The following is a 26,425-nucleotide window of genomic DNA, read 5'->3' on the forward strand; positions in this document are numbered from 1 at the left end:
AAGTAAGGCAACTCTAGTACACTGATAAACAGGAAACACGACATTTATGTCGAGAATCTTATTCAGGAGAATCTTATGAACTACACGCGAGGTATTGTTCAAATCGTAGTTTGGCTTTTGACCACGTGTGTTTGAAGAGCATCATTTGTATTAACTTTTTGAAGAACTAAGAAAAAACGGTAAACATTAATTAATGTACAAACATATAATATTAAAAAAAAACAATAATTATTTTAAAGAAAAGTATACAAAATTCAACACCATAAAAAGTTATGAAACATTGTCATATGTCCTTTTCCCTAGATTATTACTTTCAACAGATTTGGGTTTCCTGTCACCACATGTCACCATAGTAGTTTAGACGACAATTCAAATTTTAGGCAAGTCTGTGTCGCACATCACACATCACACATCACACATCACACACACTGCCATCTGCCTTAAATATGATTTTAACTACAATTATTTGTTTCATTAATTAAATGTGGCGTTAGGAGTCACCGACTTGTTTGTTCGCACAATTTGTTTTCAACCTCAAACCACTTTCAATTTCTACGCAGCCTAGGTTGTGATACACAAATGCAGCTTGTTGACAAACTACAAAGACAGTCGTGTTAGTCCTACACAGTCAAATCAGAAACAACAAGAGTAACTGACATCATCATGTTCTTGGGCGAGATCGTTGTGGTTTTGTTTGCAGGTAGGCTTAGAGGCTATATGGTATTTGTATTGTTTTAAAAGCTTTAGATGTATTGACGTGACATACGTTAGATCAAATTATGATATCAATGTAGTTGCCACAGAAAGCTTCTTCTACTTTTGTCGGTCTATGGCAACTTTCTTCGTAGTTCCTAAAGATAGTTCGGTTCTTGTCAGTTGGTTTTCTCCTGTGAAATTCCACGTCTCCTTTGGTATTCCCTGTTGTTGTTTTTTTCTTGAGGCGTCCAGTTCAGCGCTATTCCTTGTGATATCATCTGGTCTCCTCCTTAAAACATGGCCCAGTCAGCGCCATCTCTTTTTGATTACTGCTTAAACGGCTCTAGATTGCATAAATGGGCCATATTATGTTAAGTTACCCTTTCGGAAAAGAGTTATCCTGTGTCTGTGCTGGCATATGATGGGATAGTGTGGTCAGAGCACAGCCCAATCGCCTAACGTGAGTCAGGTACTCATCAGAGCTGGGTGGACTCATGGACTGCAAAAGAACTCGATCTCGGGATCCGAACTCGAGCCTTTAGGGCTAGCAGACTTGCGTTCTACCATCCACCCACACTGAGATATTTTGCTGTAACATACTTAATTTCTAGATATTTTGGTGTAACATATTTAAGCTCTAGATATTTGATGTTCCATATTTAAGCTCTATATATACTGTTGAGATAACCCTGTAAATATAACCCTGTACACATTTACCTTGTACACAGTGTTGTCACCCCTGAGGTGTGAGGAGGTGGAGCGTCACCCCAGTGATGGCTGGTACAACAATCTACTGCACCCTGACTGGGGGGCCATTGGTGAGTACAACAATCTACTGCACCCTGACTGGGGGGCCATTGGTGAGTACAACAATCTACTGCACCCTGACTGGGGGGCCATTGGTGAGTACAACAATCTACTGCACCCTGACTGGGGGGCCATTGGTGAGTACAACAATCTACTGCACCCTGACTGGGGGGCCATTGGTGAGTACAACAATCTACTGCACCCTGACTGGGGGGCCATTGGTGAGTACAACAATCTACTGCACCCTGACTGGGGGGCCATTGGTGAGTACAACAATCTACTGCACCCTGACTGGGGGGCCATTGGTGAGTACAACAATCTACTGCACCCTGACTGGGGGGCCATTGGTGAGTACAACAATCTACTGCACCCTGACTGGGGGGCCATTGGTGAGTACAACAATCTACTGCACCCTGACTGGGGGGCCATTGGTGAGTACAACAATCTACTGCACCCTGACTGGGGGGCCATTGGTGAGTTGAGGGGTGCTCTTGTGTGAATGGAGGAGGTAAGATATATGATTAAGAAGGTCGTGGACGTAGCCATAATGGATGAGTTCATGGGAGGGGATCCACGGGGTGGGGTAGGGGGGATTTTTCTTTATACATTGAAGAATCATTTGATCAGTGACATGATCAGTCACCTTATCTGTCTCTGATTGGGATATTCTCTGACATTCTAAGGAGCACCAACTATGAATATCGGGCGTATTGTCGTCAGAATTCCCATGAATAGTCCATCAATAATTTAATAATGATGCATTCAGTCCACATTTAAAGAATAAATACTAACGTATTTTTACAGCTACTTTTAAATCTGATTATTCTGATATTTCAACCAAATAATGTGTTGTGTTTCTCCGCCTCGTCAGACACCCACCTGTTACGACGTAGCCCCGTCAACTACAGTGATGGCGTGTACGAGCCTTCAGGCACCAACAGACCAAACCCTCTGGACATCAGCAGGATAGCTTTCAACGGGACGAATGACTTGAGCAGTGTCAGAAACAGGAACGCCCTACTCGTCTTCTTCGGTAATTTCCGTTTGTCTAATTCGTCTTCTTCGGTAATTTCCGTTTGTCTACCTCGTCTTCTTCGGTAATTTCCGTTTGTCCAACAGAGTGGGATATTCTTGTATTTTTGCATTAGCGAAACAGATGCTTGGATTTTATACAGTGGAGCATGGGAAATATTGCAAGATATCTTAACTCCCAATCGTAAGACATTGTCTTAAGTTTCCATCGAAGGCTCAAATATTTAAAAAGTTATCTGTCATCACAGTACCAATACCCAGCCGTACAACATACGGGCAACTTTGAATGTGTAGATTCTACAACACACAGCACCATTCTAGTGGTCTTACTAAGTACACAGTACTGACTCTAAGAACTTTGTGTAGCCACTTGTGCTGTTAATGTCTCCTACTTCTGTCCTGCCTTATGTAATTTTTTTCACCTATTTAACAACAGCTATTAAGCTAACAGAAATAAGTTGAATGTTGTGTTTGCGTCAGACATGTATTACAGCATCAATTTGTCATGCCTATTTGTTCACACTAGTATTACAGTTTCCATCATCGGCTTGTGAGGACTGATACAGATTTACGCTACCATTACATTTTTCTGACATTTACTTTCATTCATTGACAATTGTTTATCTATACATAGTAAAAAACGTCTGATTTCATTATTTTAACCCGGGAAATGTAATTAAATTAATGAATTGGTAACAGTGTTTCTTCCAGACTTTTTTCTCCGGGGGGGGGGGCACTTGAAATCTTCGGGGGGGCGGTAAACTTTCTTCGGGGGGGGGGGGGGGCGGACACTGTTAAAAGTATATATTTTCTATATAAATTATATAAATTTCATTTCGTTCGGGGGGGGGGGCGGTAAAAAATTTTCCGAAGAGATGCCTGGAAGAAACTCTGATTGGTAACTGGATCTCTTGTGGAGAGTTGAGGGTGGGAATGTCTTTAAAAAATAAACCTGTGAGGGACATTTTTGGTACACGTCTGTGGTTAAATAGAAACACCCGACGGTTTTAAAATACAACATGACAACGTAACTCTGCTTTGTTTTTATTTTTAAATATCAGATAACTTAGATATATTTCTAGATTGTAAAATGACATTAAAATTTAAAGAACATTTTATGGGGAAAAAATTAACAAAATGTAAAATTTTTACATGAAGAAATTATAAATTCAACTTTATCTCTCTTTGTTTGTGATTTCATTACAGTTTTTATTCGCAAAGAGGAAGTAACATTTTTACTTTATGTAAGGCTAATTTTTAAACAGTGTCATGTTCAAATCATGAAGATGTGTAATTTGGTAAGATGGTATCTTGTTTGCTTGTGGATATAACATCCATACACCTCGATATAAAAACTGCTTGGTAGGTGACAAATGCCTAGTTTTCTATGCATACCTGCATAATGAAGCGTTGTCCAGTTTGTCAAACCTCGGATCATGGTCAACGATTTTCATGTTCAATCCCGTTAATATGGTCATAAATAAGAGTGGTCCATGATATATGCATTACTATGTTTAGTTTCTCTGTAATGTTGTGTTTTCATTTTCATCGAAATTCTCAATTCATAATTACATATTGTCGTTAGGTATTAATCAGACCTAACTTTCTTTTAATGTTTTTCAAACCCGAATATTTAATTCTATAAGGCCAGCAGCTGGTTGAGGAAATAATGGACGCCCAGAGACCCGGATGTCCGATTGAATACTTCAACATTCCCGTACCCAAAAACCACAAGTACAACCCAGACAACAAGGACGATCTAGAGTTGCCGTTCTTGCGGTCTCGCTACGACCAACGGACGGGATTCTCGCCAAATAACCCGAGACAACAAGTAGGTCAAACGGGACATTTTGTTTTGCGTTTTTTGGTACTCAATCAAAGACATGCTAAACATTTTATAAGTAAATTATATCCACATTTTTTGTGCATCAAAACAAACTGAAACAATTTATTGTACGAAATACTTTAATTTAAAGTGTTTATTCTAAAAATGTGGACATTCAACTTAAGATAATTACTTAAACAAAAAGCAGATAAGAACACGTAATTTTACGTAATGTTGCAGTATTTATAACTACTGATTTCTGAAAGTGAGAAAAATATAATTCACCCAGTCAATACCATAGTAACAAACGAGCGTTGATAAGGGAATAATTCTATTCTTCAACACGTTGCCACAACTACAAATGTCTGTAGTGATTTTTAAGCTTCCCTCTACTAAAAGATAAATGAAACTGATGTGGCCACAAAAATAAGAAAAATAAAACTGTTTCCATGAAAAAAATAATTCTGAAAATGAAATCAAATTAATTTTAGAAACTAAATTTAAATGTGCGTGTTTTAGCCCCGGAAAAGTAAAAATCTAAACGTAACAAAACCACGTGATATGTATGACTATCTAAACTTTCAGCTAAATGAGATCACCCCCTACATCGACGGGAACCTGGTCTACGGGGCCGGGAAATCCGTTGAAGACACCCTCCGGTCCTTCAAGAACGGCGAGCTACTGGCAGATCACGAAGAGATCAAGAAAAGTTTCCCGGCAAAAAACGACATCCGGTTACCGTTCGCCAATCCTCCGTCACCAAGAGACCATATTCTAAGACCTGTCAGCAGATTTAGGCGTAAGGGAGGGACTTAAATACATTTTACTTGATGGTTAATTAGTAGCAGAAAAAGCCAGATTTCAGCTGAATTGTTATTTTAATACTCTGCTTGACCAGAAGAGACATGTTAAATTGTAATTTAGAGGGCCACCTGAATCTACTCAGCTCTGATGGGTACCTGACTCACGATATGGAAAGTAAATTCGGCTGGACATAGTGCTGACCACACTATGACTTCCAATGTCGAGATCAAGGAAACAGGTAAACACTACTTCACCTGCTGCGTGGACCGACAGGTTCGAAAGGGGTACGTTACACAGGTCCTCGTATTGTAACACAGGATATGTGTTTTCAGTCCCTTGCCAGTCTAGAAGTGTGAGACTTATTTAAAGTGTTATTTGTTTCTACTTAAGTAAGCCAGAATACTTTCTTGAGTTCAGAAGTATTAAGAATGTAACGTAATCTTTAAGTTAAATTTCCTATAAACTAGAGCACAAAATCATGCTTCAGCTTTAAATCAGGCAATATTGCGTGTGATTTTAGACTGGTCATTAATCACAGTGGGACAGATTGGTCTATCGGTAGAGAGCTGGACTGCTAACCCGTTAGTCTCGAGTTCGAATCCGGGTTCAAGTCTATAGACCGTCCCTGAGTCCACCCAACTCTGATGGGTACCTAACTCACGTTAGGGAAAGTAAAGGCGGCTGGGCATAGTGCTGACCACATTATCTCTTCATATGCCGAGATCACAGAAACAAGTGAACTCTACTTCACTTGCCCTATAGACTGCCAGGTTTGAAAAGTGAACTTTACTTTTATTTTTTTTTTACATTCATCACAAGGACTCACAAAAGGGATTTTTCTATTTGCAGGATTTGGGAACCCGAGGACCCACGAGAACCCGTTCATTACGTCACTAGCTGTTGTGTGGTTCAGGTACCACAACGTCATCGCCAGGCAGCTCAAGGCCAGACACTCAAACTACAGTGACGAGCAGCTGTTTAATGGTGCCAGGAAGAGAGTCATAGCACAGTACCAGGTGAGTAGCACAGTACCAGGTGTGTAAATAGGTCATAGCACATTACTAGGTGTGTAAATAGATCATAGCACAGTACCAGGTGTGTAAATAGGTCATAGCACAGTACCAGGTGTGTAAATAGGTCATAGCACAGTACCAGGTGTGTAAATAGGTCATAGCACATTACCAGGTGTGTAGCACAGTACCAGGTGTGTAGCACAGTACCAGGTGTGTAAATAGGTCATAGCACAGTATTAGGTGTGTACATGGTCATAGCACAGTATCAGGTGTGTAAATAGGTCATAGCACAGTACCAGGTGTGTAAATAGGTCATAGCACAGTACCAGGTGTGTAAATAGGTCATAGCACAGTACCAGGTGTGTAAATAGGTCATAGCACAGTACCAGGTGTGTAAATATGTCATAGCACAGTACCAGGTGTGTAAATAGGTCATAGCACAGTACCAGGTGTGTAAATAGGTCATAGCACAATATCAGGTGTGTAAATAGGTCATAGCACAGTACCAGGTGTGTAAATAGGTCATAGCACAGTACCAGGTGTGTAAATAGGTCATAGCACAGTATTAGGTGTGTAGTACAGTATCAGGTGTGTAAATAGGTCATAGCACAGTACCAGGTGTGTAAATAGGTCATAGCACAGTACCAGGTGTGCAAATAGATCATAGCACAGTACCAGGTGTGTAAATAGGTCATAGCACAGTACCAGGTGTGTAGCACAGTACCATGTGTGTAGCACAGTACCAGGTGTGTAGCACAGTACCAGGTGTCTAGCACAGTACCAGATGTGTAGTACAGTACAGGTGTGTAGCACAGTACCAGATGTGTAGTACAGTACAGGTGTGTAGCACAGTACCAGATGTGTAGTACAGTACCAGGTGTGTAGCAGGGTATCAAGTGTGTAGCACAGTACCAGATGTGTAGTACCAAGTGTGTAGCACAGTGTCAGGTGTGTAGCACGTTACCAGATGTGTAGTACCAAGTGTGTAGCACAGTATCAAGTGTGTAGCACAGTACCAGGTGTGGAGCACAGTACCAGGTGTGTAGCACAATAACAGGTGTGTAACACAAATCCTTACCTAAGTAGGCCTATGCGTGGTATGTACAAATTAATACAACTCTTGATTATAAGTTTACTTCAAGGAAATCTCAGGACTATGCTAGGGTTATATATATTTAATCAGAAACTGTTTTTCTGTTACAGAAAATTGTTATGTATGAATGGTTGCCGGGCTGGCTAGCGATCTACGCCAACGGATCGAAGTTTGATCTCCGTAGTCTGTATCCTTATGGGGGCGGTGGCTCGAATCAATACAAAGGTATGTTAGAACATTTCCGAATGTACATGCGAACAACCGCTAATGTATATGAGAATATGTACAAATGTATGTGGAAACCAAGTGTGCCATTCGTTTTTCTCTTGATCAGATTCTATTGTCTTAGAATTATAAAAGATTGTTGTATCTCCAGGTTATGACCCTAACGTCCATCCTGGCATCAGCACAGAGTTCCAGGCGGCGGCCTTCAGGTTTGGTCACACTCTGGTACCGTCCGTTGTTTACACCTTGTAAGTTCTGGTCAGCGCATCTTGTCTGATAGCACCCATAGACCCTAGTGCACACCTTGTTTGATAGCACTCACACACAAACTGCACACCTTGTTTGATAGCACTCACACACAAACTGCACATCTTGTTTGATAGCACTCACACACAAACTGCACACCTTGTTTGATAGCACTCACACACAAACTGCACATCTTGTTTGATAGCACTCACACACTAACTGCACACATTGTTTGATAGCACTCACACACAAACCGCACACCTTGTCTGATAGCACTCACACACAAACTGCACACCTTGTTTGATAGCACTCACACACAAACTGCACACCTTGTTTGATAGCACTCACACACAAACTGCACACCTTGTTTGATTGCACTCACACACAAACTGCACACCTTGTCTGATAGCACCCATAGACCTAGTGCACACCATGTCTGATAGTACTCATAGATCCAATACACACCTTATCTGATAGACTCCAGAAACCTAATAAACTGAAAACAAACTGAGCAAATGGCTATTTTTGTTGACCAGCGTACCTAGCACACATTATATAAATGTATAGGCGTACATAATCACTAACTAATGAGCTTGACTGACTCTGATATTTAACAACATTACTTTAACCACAGCAAAGATTTCCAGAACCGCTGCGCAAAGGTCTCCCGTCTAGTTCAGGGGAAATTCACCTCCCAGCCTGAAGGAGGGGAGCAGACCAAGGATGTGAAAGGAATTAGGCTCTGTAATTCTTACTGGGTTCCTGAAGTGAGTGAATTTCTATTTTTTTTTTTGGAAAACTTTTGACAAATCAATTATTATAAAAGGTCCTAATATTGTATTTATTAGCTTCTCACAGATGGTATAGCTATCATAAAATGCATCAGTACACAATTATTGCTATATTGAAAAGTATATATTACTAATATTTATTTTGATGCCCTTTTTAAAAAGTAAGATTACCTACAAGAGTATGCACCACTAAATTTATTGGTACACACACACACACACACACACACACACATATATATATATATATATATATATATATATATATATATATATATATATATATATATATATATATATATATATATATATATATATATATTGTTTAACGCGGAAAACAAGGTGACCAGCACATGATTTGTACAAAATCAGTAAAAAGCCTGTATATCAACAACTAAAGACTAAGCAAATGGCAGTAAAATACCTGCTATTTGTCTAGAACAATAAAACAACAGGACTATTTTCAGAAAAATGCAATAAAGATTTATGTAAAATTTATTAAAATACTAATAAATGTAAAGTGTCAGTAAAATCTCAATAAATATCAAAAACAATTACAGAACTATTCCGGTAAAATGAGTTTCAATTCCCAAGAGCAGTACTATCGTGCATACTGTACTTATTTCCCATACGATGCAAAACAACTGAAGCTATACATTTTTAAACAAAAAAACGATCATGATAACTTCAGTTTTATTGTTACAGGAGACGGTAGAGGTGGAGAATGGAATGGACGAGTTAATCCGAGGATTAATTTATACAAGAGCTACAAAAGAAGACAACATCATTGTTTCGGACTTGAGAGGTATTATTTAGATATAACGTACTCGTGCTTAATCTCATGCATGCCATTATACTATTTTACAGACAGGATCCATTTAATGTATAAAGTATGTGTAATTCTCCGACTGATGAAGTGCAGCTAAAAATTATTTCATTTTGTTATACAAAAAATTTAAATTTTTTATCAGCAACTTAAAAACATGTAACTTAAATTTACACGAATTAAATATTTCATAACCCTTAACCTACACATGAAAATCATGTAAAACCAGCCTAAATGTGAGATTCACTTTTTGCATAAAAAAAAAAAAAAATTTTGCTTTACTTTATAGTTTGATTTGGTAAATGTAGGGAGATATTTTGATATTTTAAAATCGTCAAACTCTAATTACAAATACGATAGCTTAGTGAATCCTCTATGTGAGTATAGCTATTGATGGGGACTGTCAATGTCTAGACACCAGTCAAATGAAAGCTGAGCTATAAAACATGCATGAACCGATATCCTCCACATTCAGAGGACGTCTTTGGTCCCCTGGATTGGTCAAGGCGGGACCTGGGAGCTTTGAATATTCAACGTGCACGTGACCTGGGACTTCCGGGATATAACGACGTACTGGAGGCTTACGGGTTGCCAAGGAAACGGAATTGGGAGGAAATCAATTCAAACTATACGAAGTATTTTAACTTTTCAACAGTAAGTACCTAGATTTTTAACAACGTAAACAACCTAGCGAAAATGAAGTTGCTTCGTCACCTTAAAAGGGATATGGCTATTTTGACACCTCATTCATTTTGTTACTTTCTCAAATACGAAGTATAGAGAAAGTATTGTAATTACAAAAAAATTCGCAATTTTTGCAAATCTCGATGTTTTACAAATAAAACATAGTTTTGCAATCTTGTCCGTATGTCTGTGTGTGTATGTGTGTATATGTGTATCTGTGAACACGATTAGTTGAGTACCGTTACAGCTAGGTTGATGAAATTTTATGTACAGGTATTATATCAAATTTGTAGTTCTGTATCGACTTTTCAGCGATTTCCGGTAACTGGAAACGGAACTTATTCTAATTTCAATTTTTCAAAAGCCTATAGCTTGAGTACTGTTTCAGATAAGATAAATGAAATTTCACATGTAAGTAAAAGATCTAACTCTCTGCCTTCTGTCAAATTTTGAGTAATTTCCGTTGACGGAAGGTACTTATAATATTCCGCACTATTATATACATATTGTTTGGCGTTTACTTGGTGCTCAATTCTTTTTTCTACGAGATTCTATTCTATTTTTTAAAAAGTAATTAAAAATAGATTAAAAATCTTGTCTATGTCCCGAGTTGCCATCCAGCATAGTGTTATATAAGAATATTCGAAGATTACTCCCGGTTAATTTTTTTCAATAATTTTAAAACTAGCTTTTAGCTTTTATAATGCCTCAGTTGCGATCTTTAATTAATAAGTAATTTTCTTGTGTTATTTTGTGATTGGTCCGATATTCGAAAGTTGTACTTGACTCCACCTCCTATTTCTAAAATACCGATAACACTAGTACCACTTCAGGTAGGTGAACAAAATTTCATGCGTAGTTATAAGATCATATTCTTTGGCTTTGATTCACAAATTTTGAATAATTTCCGATTTTCTAAAAAAAATAACATAATTCGAAAACGCTATATCAGTTTTGGTGCGCAATTCTTTTATTTTAAGCGATTCTATTTAATTTAAAGTGTATTTAAAGAGCGAAAACCAAGTGCTTTTTAAAGGAGTATTTCGCTTAATTTCTCAAACACATTCAGAATTTGGTAATTCTACATCGTATTCTGATAAAGCAATGCTACTCACCTCTTCGTATTTTCTCAACAACAAAAAAAAAGAATCCACAATTTTTTTTTCTGTTTTGTCACTAACTTCTATATTTCTACTAGCTGCATACCCGTGCTCCGCAACGGAAAATATTTTTTAATGTATCAACTTGGGAACAGAACAGAACAAAACTAAACACAAGCACAAACATAACACAAACTCAACACAACACAAACACAACACAAATACAACACAAATACAACACAAACACAACACAAACACAAACACAACACAAACACAACACAACAGAAACACAACACAAACACAAACACAACACAAACACAACACAAACACAACACAAACACAACACAAACACATCACAACACAAACACAACCTTAACACAAACACAACACAACACAAACACAACACAAACACAACACAAACACAACACAAACACAACACAAACACAACACAAACACAACACAAACACAACACAAACACAACACAAACACAACACAAACACAACACAAACACAACACAAACACAACACAAACACAACACAAACACAACACAAACACAACACAAACACAACACAAACACAAAACAAACACAATACAAACACAACACAAACACAACACAACACAAACACAACACAAACACAACACAAACACAACACAAACACAACACAAACACAACACAAACACAACACAAACACAACACAAACACAACACAAACACAACACAACACAAACGCAACACAAACACAACACAAACACAACACAAACACAACACAAACACAACACAAACACAACACAAAAACAACACAAAACAAACACAAACACAAACACAACACAAACACAACACAAACACAACACAAACGCAACACAAACATAACACAAACGCAACACAAACACAAACACAACACAAACACAACATAAACACAACACAAACACAACACAAACTCAACACAAAATCAACACAACACAACACAAACACAACACAAACACAACACAACACAAACACAACACAACACAAACATAATACAAACACAATACAAACACAACACAAACACAAAATAAACACAAACACAACACAAACACATCACAAACACAAACACAACACAAACACAACACAAACACAACACAAACACAACACAAACACAACACAACACAAACACAACACAACACAACACATACACAACACAAACACAACACAAACACAACACAAACACAACACAAACACAACACAAACACAACACTAACACAAACACAAACACAACACAAACACAACACAAACAAAACACAAACACAAACACAAACACAACACAAACACAACACAAACACAAACTCAACACAACACAACACAAACACAAACACAACACAAACAAAAACTTAACACAACACAAACACATCACAACACAAACAAAACCTTAACACAAACACAAACACAACACCAGCACAACACAACACAAACACAACACAATCACAACACAAACACAACACAACACAAACACAACACAAACACAACACAACACAACACAACACAAACACAACACAAAAACAACACAAACACAACACAAACACAACAGAAACACAACAGAAACACAACACAAACACAACACAAACACAAACACAAACACAAACACAACACAAACACAACACAAACACAACACAAACACAACACAAACACAACACAAACACAACACAAACACAACACAAACACAACACAAACACAACACAAACACAACACAAACACAACACAAACACAACACAAACACAACACAAACACAACACAAACACAACACAAACACAACACAAACACAACACAAACACAACACAAACACAACACAAACACAACACAAACACAACACAAACACAACACAAACACAACAAAAACACAACAAAAACACAACAAAAACACAACACAAACACAACACAAACACAACACAAACACAACACAAACACAACACAAACACAACACAAACACAACACAAACACAACACAAACACAACACAAACACAACACAAACACAACACAAACACAACACAAACACAACACAAACACAACACAAACACAACACAACACAAACACAACACAACACAACACAAACACAACACAAACACAACACAAACACAATACAAACACAATACAAACACAACACAAACACAACACAAACACAACACTAACACAACACAACACAAACACAACACAAACACAACACAAACACAACACAACACAACACAAACACAACACAAACACAAAACAAACACAACACAAACACAAAAACAAAACAAACACAACATAACACAAACACAACACAAACACAAACACAACACAAACACAACATAAACACAACACAACACAAACACAACACAACACAACACAAACACAACACAAACACAACACAACACAACACAACACAAACACAACACAACACAACACATACACAACACAAACACAACACAACACAAACACAACACAACACAAACACAACACAAACACAAACACAACACAAACACAACACTAACACAACACAAACACAAACACAACACAACACAACACAAACACAACACAAACTCAACACAACACAACACAACACAAACACAACACAACACAAACACAACACAAACACACCACAAACACACCACAAACACAACACAAACACAACACAAACACAACACAAACACAACACAAACACAAACACAACACAAACACAACACAAACACAACACAAACACAACACAAACACAACACAAACACAAACACAACACAAACACAACACAAACACAACACAAACACAACACAAACACAACACAAACACAACACAAACACAAAAGAAAACACAAACACAATGCAAACAAACACAATGCAAACATAAACAAAAACACAAACGCAATACACAAACACAAAAGACAACACTCATAAATTTGGATTCACATTTTGCTAATTAGCGTGAGTTGAATTTATTTTTAAATTACCTCACTTGGAAAATTACAAAAAGTTTAATTAATTCGTTTTTTCGACCCTATTATTATTAAAATGTATCCACTTTTTCTAGGAATCTAACGAAAGTGATATTTGACATTGATCAGTTTAATATGTTTTAGCAATGTGTGTGTATTTAATATTTTCTTTACGTTATGCAAAAGAGTAAAAACAGTGGCAACTATAAAATAAATTTAAGTTGTTATATAAACAAACCCTACTCTATTACATATAATAACAAACTGCGTTGCACTAAAAAGCACTGATGGTGCGACGTTTACTTTTATGTTTCCAAAATCTATAGGGCTGATAATTAGGTCACCAATCAGTTCTACGGCTCAATACAACTTGCATGAGCCATAGAACTGGTTGGTGACGTACTTACCAGCCCTATAGCGATGACACGAGGAAGGACTGACACACTAACATCCCGCTTATATTATAGATAGCCCGATTGCACTTGAAGTGTAATCGGGCTATATGTTGTTCACATGCTTCACTGTTCCTATTACTATTGAGTTGTGGCATTTAAGGGCAGAAAATAATGTAAACATCGTGTTTACAGACTTTGAGATTGCTGCGGAATTTGTACAACAACACACCGAGTCCTGACGAGCTGGATGTGTTTGTTGGTGGTTTGTTGGAGACCACAGACGACGGTCCTGGGCCTCTCTTTCAAAAAATTATTCTAGAACAGTTTTTGAGGATCAGACACGGGGACAGGTTTTGGTATGAGAACGAGAAGAACGGGTAAGTGGTGGTACACATAAAGGACAATGAGTAGGTGTTGCTACAGATATTTGTAATACTTGAGTTTTGGGAAGGACGGGTAAGTGGTGGTACACATACAGGACAATGAGTAGGTGTTGCTATAGATATTGGTAATTCTTGAGTTTTGGGAAGAACGGGTAAGTGGTGGTACACATACAGACCAATGAGTAAGTGTTGCTACAGATATTGGTAATACTTGAGTAATGTTGAATTTCAAATATCTGTTATCTAAATTAATATGCTGCTTATACCCGCTAAAATAATTGTTTAACAATACACATTTTTTTCTAATTTTATGTGGTCAAGTACTTTACAAATATCTGTAAAATGAACCAACAATTTTTTTCAGACTTTTCACATCTGAAGAATTAGGAGAAATCGAAAGTACGACATTTTACGATGTCTTGAACAATGTTACAAACGCTTTTAACCGGCTGACGACGTTTTCCGGCAAGGAGAAAGATGTCTTCGTCTGTAGTAAGATTGTTGTTTTTTTTACTGGCAAAGGCGTAGCGAAGGGGGGGGGGGGGACATATGTCCCCGGGCGCCAACCTTAGGGGGCGCCAAATTGAAAGTTTGAGGGGGGTGCAAATGAAAAGTTTGAGGGGAGGTGCAAATCGAAAGTTTGTCCCCGGGCGCCGGGAAGGGTCGCTACGCCTCTGTTTACTGGTCTATCTATGGTACCACGGAGTAGTCCTACATCGAAGTTTGAAATTTCAAGTATCACAGTATGCATCTGTAAGCTAACAGCTAAACTACGCTAGAAGGTTTCAGGGAAATTTTAAGCCTTCTGCCAAAAACGTTTTGCATTTGCATCAGTAGTTTAACCTCTGTAGTTTCGTTGTTAATCATTTTTGTCGACACAGACAAAAATCAATTAATCGATAAAACACAAGTTTTATGAGTCGGCGTGGTCAAAGCGGTAAAGCTCAGGGTTGCTAAACCATAAAGTCTTGAGTTCGAATCCTCGAACAGCAACACAACAAGCAAACAATTGCTGCCTTGTAAATGGCTTACATGGCGCATAACAAGTTGACACGTAATACTTAATTGTATTGGAGCCAATCCTCCTAACAATTTCATTTATGAAAGTTATAAATGCAATTTGCTTTGGCATTTGAGCGTAAAATAAAATTAAATGTGGAAAAACAACTTTATATAAGGTGTTTTATTTTTATTGTTCGTGAGATTGTGAAAGTGTTGCAGTGATAATCGTAATGAACACACACGTATTCAGCTAACAAATGTCCTGTATATATTTTGTTTCTCAACCCAGATGTCAATCCCCTATCAACACAGTGTAGGTGTGTCGATCCTTTCGTGAACAAGGCGGAAACTCATGAAGTGTGTGTACCTTTGCAGCATTACGATTACTTTTCTGGGAGTGAGGTCCCTTTTCTTGTCACTATAGTGATCATTGGAATGTCATTACCAGGTGTGAGCGAGTGCATGGATTATTTATTTAGAACCTCATATATATGTATATATATATGTTATGTTATGTTTTGGTAGTTATTACATTTATTGTATTACATTTATCTTGGTGATGTCCCTAGAATGTGTAGTCTCATTGTGTGCCGTGTTAATGTGTAGTGTTGTTTATGTCGTGTGAGTTGGCTAAGAATAAAGCTAGGTAGAAGACAGGTTGTAGGAGATATAGGCTAGTGCGTGAGTAATAAAGTCTTGAAGTTGACTAGAACAAGTCTCCTGTTTATTCCAAGTGATAAGAAACGAGTAATGTAACATGTAGTAAATAGGACTACACTTCAAGTAGTCAATATATATATATATATATATATATATATATATATATATATATATATATATATATATATATATATGATATAAATCCGTACATATGCATACATATGTAAGTAAATATATTTATATATATATATATATATATATATATATATATATATATATATATATATAGATATATATAGATATATATATATATATATATAGTTATATATATATTTACATACATATAAACATATATACATATATACATGTAAACATATATACATATATACATATGTACATTTACAGATATAGCCTCTCTCTCTCTCTTGTATATGGTTGTATATGTTTTGTTTGATTGTTTTAGTTGATTGTGTTTTATTTGATTGTGTTTTATTTGATTGTGTTGTATTTCCAGTTACGATTGGGATTCTGTTGCTTCTGGCCAAGCACAGACAAAAAGCTCTGGCTAAAAATGTTGCGACATCTGGACATACTTTAGCTGATGGTCCAAGTCATTTTTATGGTATGTTTTAAATACTTAGTAATCCCAAACAAACACAAAAACTTTATGCAAGGTCACATTCCCCCCCCCCCAATCTTTTCACACACACTATCGCACACATACATACACACACATACGTCATCACCAACAATTTCCCTTCCTTGACCCTCCTCATATGACGTCATTTATAGAATTCTCCTAATAAATTTTAAATAGTCATGTGACTGTCAAAGTCTGTTACTGTCAAATTACGGACCTAAGGCCAGAGGCGTAGCGAGGGTGGGGGGGGGACATATGTCCCCGGGCGCCGACCTTAGGGGGGGGCGCCAAATTGAAAGTTTGAGGGGGGGGGGGGGGTTGCAAATGAAAAGTTCGATGGGGGGTTGCAAATCGAAAGTTTGAAGGGGGGGGGTGCAAATCGAAAGTTTGTCTCCGGGCGCCGGGAAGAGTCGCTACGCCTCTGCCTAAGGCTAACGTGTCTCTAATAATGTCTTTATCTCCACAGCAACGGAATGGGTTGGCAGGACCACCTACGGTCAGCTTAACGCCAGGGAGGTCAAGGTCGAGTTAAACGACGAGAGGTTCAAGGTTTTTATCTCCAACCTCAACGGCGAGGTCATCCGACTTTTGGATCTCCGCCGCAAGCCGGACAACAATGGCGTCAGGCCGAGAGCGTCCGTTACTCGCTCCAGCGACAAGGGGAATAAACTCATGATGCTTGCCATCCCAGGGGAGATAGATCTGGTGAGGTTTTTGTGTTGTTTTACGTGTAAGATTGGTCTAACAAGGGCGGAAAAGGACAGTGTAGTGCTAGTCGGGTGGGAAGTACCTGATGACTAGTTGTGATAAGGGAGACTACTAAGTAAAATCACTAACAACTTATAATTGAGAGTTAGCTCCTTGTAATTGATACTACACTGTCAATTAATAACCGCTCACGGTATTTATAATTAACTATCACTTTTTCATTTTACCTAAAATAACAAGTAAAAAAATAGGCAATTTTTAAAAACTGAATTTTTGAGGGCTAACAGGATAATAGTTTATCTTTGAGACAATTTTAATACATAACTGTATCAAGTATCAAGCCATTTTTAAATATAAATAAATATGCTCTTTTTATTTAGCATTAATTTTTTTTACCACTTACAATAGATTATGAACAAATGTTGTCTATTACACAACATAACATTATCTTTCTTTCTGTAAAAAAAAATACCATACCAATATTTGAAGACAATATACTTAAGGCTTATAACATTCCTAAATCTACAATACAACATGTTGTTTTGGTACTTTGGCAGGTCCTCTACTTTACATCCCAGCAAGGAAGAGACAGTGCTTATGACAAGCTGCATAGGTTTTTTCAAAAACATGGATGGGAATATAAACAAGGTATAACATGATGTTAATAAAGACTTTTTCAATCATTCCTTAATGTGACATTTTACAGTCAGCATTGGATGGTTGAGTTAGATGGTTAAAGTAAACAGAAATCTTTTCATCCAACATTCACCAAACAACACGCCACTAACCTCTGCCCCAGTACGTTGTCCAAACCTTCTCTAATACTAACATATGTCTCAGTATTAGGTGTCATGGTCTATGTGAAAAGATGTTTTAACTGCTATGTCCAAAGTTGTGTCAATGTGTTTTAGTCTTTAACCTGACTATTGTGTGCTGATGAAGACCTTGGGCTGGAACACCTATTGTACCTGTATTTGTCTTTAACTTGTCTGGATACTACCTCTACCTTTTGTATAAGTACTTTTTGCACCCACGTTACTGCAGCTACCATAGTCAGTAATTTTGTGATCCTTATGTAACCCACAAAGTTCACTGCCTCTAGTCAGTAATGTTGTGATCCTTGTGTAACCCACAAAGTTCACTGCCTCTAGTCAGTAATGTTGTGATCCTTATGTAACCCACAAAGTTCACTGCCTCTAGTCAGTAATGTTGTGATCCTTATGTAACCCACAAAGTTCACTGCCTCTAGTCAGTAATGTTGTGATCCTTATGTAACTCACAAAGTTCATTGCCTCTAGTCAGTAATGTTGTGATCCTTATGTAACCCACAAAGTTCACTGCCTCTAGTCAGTAATGTTGTGATCCTTATGTAACCCACAAAGTTCACTGCCTCTAGTCAGTAATGTTGTGATCCTTATGTAACCCACAAAGTTCACTGCCTCTAGTCAGTGATGTTGTGATCCTTATGTAACCCACAAAGTTCACTGCCTCTAGTCAGTAATGTTGTGATCCTTATGTAACCCACAAAGTTCACTGCCTCTAGTCAGTAATGTTGTGATCCTTATGTAACCCACAAAGTTCACTGCCTCTAGTCAGTAATGTTGTGATCCTTATGTAACCCACAAAGTTCACTGCCTCTACCATATTCAGTAATTCTGTAATCCTTATGTAACCCACAAAGTTCACTGCCTCTAGTCAGTAATTTTGTGATCCTTATGTAACCCACAAAGTTCACTGCCTCTAGTCAGTAATGTTGCAATGCTTATGTAACCCACAAAGTTCACTGCCTCTAGTCAGTAATGTTGTGATCCTTATGTAACCCACAAAGTTCACTGCCTCTAGTCAGTAATGTTGCAATGCTTATGTAACCCACAAAGTTCACTGCCTCTAGTCAGTAATGTTGTGATCCTTATGTAACCCACAAAGTTCACTGCCTCTAGTCAGTAATGTTGCAATGCTTATGTAACCCACAAAGTTCACTGCCTCTAGTCAGTAATGTTGCAATGCTTATGTAACCCACAAAGTTCACTGCCTCTAGTCAGTAATGTTGCAATGCTTATGTAACCCACAAAGTTCACTGCCTCTAGTCAGTAATGTTGCAATGCTTATGTAACCCACAAAGTTCACTGCCTCTAGTCAGTAATGTTGTGATCCTTATGTAACCCACAAAGTTCACTGCCTCTAGTCAGTAATGTTGCAATGCTTATGTAACCCACAAAGTTCACTGCCTCTAGTCAGTAATGTTGTGATCCTTGTGTAACCCACAAAGTTCACTGCCTCTAGTCAGTAATGTTGTGATCCTTGTGTAACCCACAAAGTTCACTGCCTCTAGTCAGTGATGTTGTGATCCTTATGTAACCCACAAAGTTCACTGCCTCTAGTCAGTGATGTTGTGATCCTTGTGTAACCCACAAAGTTCACTGCCTCTAGTCAGTAATGTTGTGATCCTTATGTAACCCACAAAGTTCACTGCCTCTAGTCAGTGATGTTGTGATCCTTGTGTAACCCACAAAGTTCACTGCCTCTAGTCAGTAATTTTGTGATCCTTATGTAACCCACAAAGTTCACTGCCTCTAGTCAGTAATGTTGTGATCCTTATGTAACCCACAAAGTTCACTGCCTCTAGTCAGTGATGTTGTGATCCTTATGTAACCCACAAAGTTCACTGCCTCTAGTCAGTGATGTTGTGATCCTTGTGTAACCCACAAAGTTCACTGCCTCTAGTCAGTAATGTTGTGATCCTTGTGTAACCCACAAAGTTCACTGCCTCTAGTCAGTAATGTTGTGATCCTTGTGTAACCCAGCTCCCCATTTGGTGGAACAAATAATGTGGAGGGAGGCCATGACAATAGACCAGAGGAAGGAAGTTTTGGCCAGATTTTTCAAAAGTGTTTTAGCTGAGGTAATTTTCCTTTTTTTTTTTTGGTCCACTAGAAAATTTTGTTTCACTTTTAATAACCTTAGTTCAGTTTAAAAATTTTGGCATTTCTAAATTTACATAATGTCAATAAAAGATGTATAATTTAGCCTATAAATTTAAATTACATTGATTTCACAACTACAAAAATGAAATATATTTGTAAGCTTATTACAGCACATAATTGCTATTTTATCTACTGCACATGATTGTTGTTTTATATACTGCACATAATTGTTGTTTTATATACTCAGAATAATTGCTATTTTATTTACTGCACATAATTTTTGTTTTATCCACCTCCCAGTTATCTGGAGGGGACATGAGAACTAACATCAACCCTGAGCAAACTGAGGAAGTTCTGTCCACTAGACTCACCAGAACTGAATTTGCTGATGCCCTTGGCCTTCAGCCCCACTCGTTGTTTGTCAGGAACATGTTCTTGTTGGTGGACTCGTCAGGAGATGGATTTGTTTCATTTGAGGAGTTTAAAGCTTATTTTGGTATTTTATCTTCAGGTCTGTAAGATTTTACTTTAAAAATTGTCATGATTAATTATTGATCTAAGAATATATTGTTTTAGATTTAATTATTTATTTGCAAATTGTATTCTCCTTTTTAATAATAAAAAAAAAGTGTAAAAAAGTTTTAAGCTTATTTCGGTATTTTATCATCAGGTCTGTAAGATTTTACTTTAAAAATTGTCATGATTAATTATTGATCTAAGAATATATTGTTTTAGATTTAATTATTTATTTGCAAATTGTATTCTCCTTTTTAATAATAAAAAAAAAAGTGTAAAAAAGTTTTAAGCTTATTTCGGTATTTTATCATCAGGTCTGTAAGATTTTACTTTGAAAATAAAAATTATTTTTTATTGATCTAAGAATATATTGCTTTAGATTGAATTATTTATTTGCAAATGGTTTTCTCCATTTTTTATAACAACAAAAAAAGTGTAAATTTAATTAGTTATTTATTCTTAAACTTTCTTAATTTTTAATTTCAAAGGTAAACCAGAAGAAAAAGCTCTGATGTTCTTTAAAATGTTTGACACAAATAGAAAAGGAAAATTATCAAAAGACAACTATAAGAAGATGATAAGGTGAATTTTAGGCATTGCTTTCAAGAAAATAAAATTTATTTTGTTTACAATTTCTATACTAATAATAATTTTGTTTTATAGTTTTAATTTCTTAATTTAAATTTATATTCAAATTTCATGACCGCTAAATTTAATTTTCACTCTGTCAAATTCCATTTTTTGGAAAAAAAGTTTTACTATGAAATGAAAAACTTTTCCCCTGATTTTTTTAAGTTGTTGATTATTTGAATAAACTTGTTCATCAGCAGTTTCTTTGACTGTAAAAATTATTTCTTTCTTTGAAGTGAATTTATTGTAATCTGGTTCAAAATTAGTTACATGAAGTTTCTGGTTAACTTTTTATTCAATTAATTATGCAGGGCCTTATTGGAGCTGAACGAAGCAACAGATACAAAAGCACTAGATATAAACAGTATGGTGGATACAGTCTTTCAACAAGCTGGCAAACATAACGAGGGTTACCTGACCTTTGAAGACTTTAAAAATATTATGTTCTCTGGCAATGATGACTTGTGGAAGTCAGCAGTATTAAACCTGGATGGTGCGTAGTTAAATTCTTCTTCCCAGTGAAACACAGACCACTTACAATGTCCTTCAATACTTTTACATTTTTTGCTATTTTTACCTACCTCGCTTCCAGGCTTTTGCATAATTATCATGTGTTTTTCAATTTTTTAATGACAGGTGTTTTTTAATCTTCCTCTTTTTCTTGATTGGGGATTCTGTAATTCAACTTCCTTAATGTATGACTTATCCATCTCAACCTTTTTTTTAATTTTTTGATCCACTGGGATTTGTCCTGTCTTTTCCCACACCATTTTGCTAGGAACTTCATTAAACTATATTACCAACCTTTAAATTAGGTGATGATTTCTGGTGTTAACCATTTTTAATTACAGTATGGTAATGATAGCTGTTCAAAGATTTTAAGAAAAATATGTATATATACTTAGTTGACTGGACAAGTTTTCTTATCTAAGTTAAACTGAAAACTTCTTTCATCCAACAGTTGGGGGTGGGGTCACTAAACTAGGAAAACAACAAAGTTCTGTGAAGGAACGAACAAAATCATTTATTAAAGGATATGAGTGAGTTTATTATTTTCATTTACTTAATGAACAACCAGGTTTATTTATTTTTTTAGAATTTTTTGTTATAAAATAAAGTTGCTCTTTTGACCAACAATTTAAATTTATTTATTAAACAACGAAACAAACATTAATATTCCACCAACCTTCATTTTATTACATGTCTATGCACATGTTAAAACCATAAAGAAAATTTGAGTTATAAAAAATACAGTGCAAAGGTAAAACACAATTTAAAAAAAAACAACTATTTTGACAGAAAAGTCGTGAGGTCAAGTATGGTTGCAGGAGCAACACAAAGAGTGAGGCTGACATCAAAAGTTGAAACACCCCCAACTTCCAGAGTTGCCGTCTTCTTCCACACACTCACCCGCTATGTCAGCAACAAAAACAGGCAAATATTCTGGGTGACACTCTACACTCTGGTGACTTTTGGAATATTTATTGAAAGGGCTTATTGTAAGTTTGCATTCAATTATTTGCTCTAATCAATTTTAACTTTTGCATAAATATTCATATATCAAACAAGAAAACTTAAATTTTATGAAAATTAAAACTCTATATTTAAGATTTTTGTGTTTGTGCATTATTTTATTTAAAATAAATTAAATGATATTACTTCCAAAACATTAAATTATGTCAGTTTTCATAAGCTTAGCTTTACAATGTCATTTATCAGTAGCCTATCAACTTAACATGACAATTTCATTTTATGCCTAACTATTATATTAGTTAAATATATGTAAAATTGTTCAAATTATTTCATTGGCTAAAAAAGTGTAAAACTATTTGTTCTGATTAATTTATTGGATAAATGAGTATAAAATTTTGTTCAGGTTATTTTACCTGGCTAAATGAGTGTAAAATGTTTTGTTCGGATTATTTAATTGACTGGGGATAAAACTGTTAGTTCAGATTATTTAACTAGTGTAAAATAATTTGTTTAACTTATTTACTTTGCTGAGTGAATGTAAAACAATTTGTTCAGATTATTTGCTTGACTAAATGAATGTAAAACTTGTTGTTCAGACTATTTGCTTGACTAAATGAATGTAAAACTTGTTGTTCAGACTATTTGCTTGACTAAATGAATGTAAAACTTTTTGTTCAGATAATTTGCTTGACTAAATGAATGTCAAACTTTTTGTCCAGATTATTTGCTTAACTAAATGATTGTAAAACCATTTGTTTAGATTATTCTTTTGAGCGTGAACATGCTGGCCTGAGACGTATGGCAGGTTATGGAGTCTCTGTGACCAGAGGTGCAGCCAGTGCCCAAATGTTTACCTACTCCAGTCTCCTGGTCACCATGAGTAAAAACACACTCACATTCTTCAGGTGAATACAGTTTATTTTTATAAAGATTTAATATTTACACTTATAATGTGATAAGTTGACATTCCTCATCTGTTGTTTACTTTTTTGTATTAGTCAGATTGTAATTTTTTCATATTTTTACAACTCTGGTATAATATAACCAATCAAACATAGAATCTTTGCAAATGTTTATATCAGCCTATTTTAATTGTATGTAATGTTAAGTTTATTTCATATTCTCACCTACAATAATTATTTTTTTAAAATTATTTTGCCACATTTAAAACTTATAATATTCATTCATACCATCTTATGCTTTGCTTATACTATTTGTAACATTTACCCTACATTATTTAATTACATAATATTAAGCTGATATTTTTGTGACATTTATTCTACAATAATCCTTTACAAGATCTTATGATACTATTTTTTTGTTAAGTTAATCCAACAACATCCATTTACACAATAATATGTCACCTTGCAGGGAAACATTCGTACACAGGTACATACCTTTTGACAGTGCACATGCCATGCACATCTACATAGCAGCACTGGCTGTTTTATTTACAGGTGTGTATGGGAAGAATTTGTTTTATATGGAATTAAAATTTAAAGTTTAAAAAATAAATAGTTTTCAGCTATTAATACATGTTCTATGACCAGTTCTAGTGTTCACATTTTGTTTGTAACTTCTAGTGATACATGTGATTGGTCATGTGATCAACTTCTATCACATTGCAACCCAGCCCTCTTCTGACCTGAACTGCTACTTCACTGAGTTTTTCAGACCGTGAGTGTTTGGTTGAAAAATTGCATTTTACCTAACAAAATATATTTCTGTTTTTTTTTCTAAGCTAGAAATATTTCTCCTGAAGGACTCTAAAAATAGAGTTAGACTAGAATAAATATTCTTCTCTTTGAAAGTTTATCAATAGTATAATTTTAATGACAAATTTAAGTTATTCAATTAAATATAATATTATATTTTTGACACTAGAAAAAACATTATCTAATAACTTTATGGCATCTTTGTTATTTCTAAGTAAAAATAAATTATTATATTAATTATCCTAAACTTTGTGCTAAATGTTGTTTGCAATAATTATTTAGAACACACGTGTTGGCAAGTTTCCAGTACTGGACATATCAAACTATAACTGGTAAATTAATTAAAATTGTGCAAAACTTGCTATTTATATTGATTAAAGTTTTAGGCATTAATTTCATTTCAACAGAATTATTGTTTAATATTGCAAGCATTGTATTTGTACAATTAATTTTGCCTTTTCTATTCAAGAAGCTGTTTACTGAAGTCAATATTTAAAGAATGTGAATTACTGAGTTTTTTTAAATTTAGATTTAAAATTTACATCACAGACATGTTTATTTTGAGATGTAATTGACTAACAAAAATGTATCTTGCTGTCCCAGGTGTAACAGGCATTGCCTTGGTTTTTGTAATTGTTGTGATGTATGTTTTTGCCATGCCATATGCCAGACGGAATGTCTTCAAGTATTTCAGTGCAACACATAAGTAAATGATCAATTTTCTTTAAATATTGCATTATATAAGCTTTTAATTTAAGTAATTTATGCAATGTTTAAAATTAAAATTTTGTGCATGGACTTATTTTTTTTAAAAAGTTAATCAAGTCAGTTCTCTAAAAATTGGATCATATTAAAAACCATTATTGTATTTTGTAAAATATAATTTTAATACCAAACAATATTTTTATATATAATACCAGTGAAAGATGAACAATGATTCTATGTGATATAGGTTATCTATTTTGCAGCTTATATATTTTGATCTACATCCTGCTATTTCTTCACGGCCATGCTCGTCTGGTACAAGTACCACTTTGGCCAAATTATTTCCTTGGGCCAATGGTTCTATTTGTCTTAGACAAGCTGGTATCAGTCAGCAGAAACAAAGTTCTTCTGCCCATCCACAAGGCAGTTCTACTTCCATCGGGTATGTCCTTGTCTTGTGGCCTTAACTCAGTTTAACAATACAGAAACAATGAGATGTGTTTATGATATCATGCAATAAAATACTTTCATGATAACATGTTGAACTAAATATTTTAATTCTTATTTAATTTTAAACTTTATATAAATGGATTTTCAA

The 26,425-nt window shown here is 35.7% G+C and overlaps 1 protein-coding gene across 1 annotated transcript in view; it reads left to right on the forward strand.

Annotated features, from left to right (window-relative positions):
• The first annotated feature begins 566 nt into the window (after positions 1–566).
• The window catches only part of LOC131955013 (dual oxidase 2), a 29,628-nt gene continuing 3,769 nt past the window's right edge, over positions 567–26,425 (forward strand). Inside the window, exons 1-29 of the mRNA XM_059318891.1 lie at positions 567–700; positions 1,425–1,514; positions 2,375–2,536; positions 4,182–4,366; positions 4,946–5,159; positions 6,014–6,180; positions 7,381–7,495; positions 7,647–7,743; positions 8,376–8,508; positions 9,235–9,334; positions 9,831–10,009; positions 14,664–14,848; positions 15,219–15,346; positions 16,146–16,304; positions 17,031–17,138; positions 17,623–17,861; positions 18,422–18,512; positions 20,669–20,766; positions 21,089–21,299; positions 21,793–21,886; positions 22,246–22,427; positions 22,896–22,974; positions 23,234–23,433; positions 24,168–24,312; positions 24,779–24,864; positions 24,991–25,084; positions 25,405–25,454; positions 25,726–25,828; positions 26,091–26,269. Of these exons, the coding sequence (XP_059174874.1) occupies positions 664–700; positions 1,425–1,514; positions 2,375–2,536; positions 4,182–4,366; positions 4,946–5,159; positions 6,014–6,180; positions 7,381–7,495; positions 7,647–7,743; positions 8,376–8,508; positions 9,235–9,334; positions 9,831–10,009; positions 14,664–14,848; positions 15,219–15,346; positions 16,146–16,304; positions 17,031–17,138; positions 17,623–17,861; positions 18,422–18,512; positions 20,669–20,766; positions 21,089–21,299; positions 21,793–21,886; positions 22,246–22,427; positions 22,896–22,974; positions 23,234–23,433; positions 24,168–24,312; positions 24,779–24,864; positions 24,991–25,084; positions 25,405–25,454; positions 25,726–25,828; positions 26,091–26,269 (3,910 nt within the window). The 5' untranslated portion in view covers positions 567–663. The remainder of the gene's footprint in view (positions 701–1,424; positions 1,515–2,374; positions 2,537–4,181; positions 4,367–4,945; positions 5,160–6,013; positions 6,181–7,380; positions 7,496–7,646; positions 7,744–8,375; positions 8,509–9,234; positions 9,335–9,830; positions 10,010–14,663; positions 14,849–15,218; positions 15,347–16,145; positions 16,305–17,030; positions 17,139–17,622; positions 17,862–18,421; positions 18,513–20,668; positions 20,767–21,088; positions 21,300–21,792; positions 21,887–22,245; positions 22,428–22,895; positions 22,975–23,233; positions 23,434–24,167; positions 24,313–24,778; positions 24,865–24,990; positions 25,085–25,404; positions 25,455–25,725; positions 25,829–26,090; positions 26,270–26,425) is intronic.

The sequence above is a fragment of the Physella acuta genome, unplaced genomic scaffold (genome assembly GCF_028476545.2).
Source record: "Physella acuta isolate Inbredline_101_S28 unplaced genomic scaffold, ASM2847654v3 ptg001047l, whole genome shotgun sequence".
NCBI lineage: Eukaryota > Metazoa > Mollusca > Gastropoda > Physidae > Physella > Physella acuta.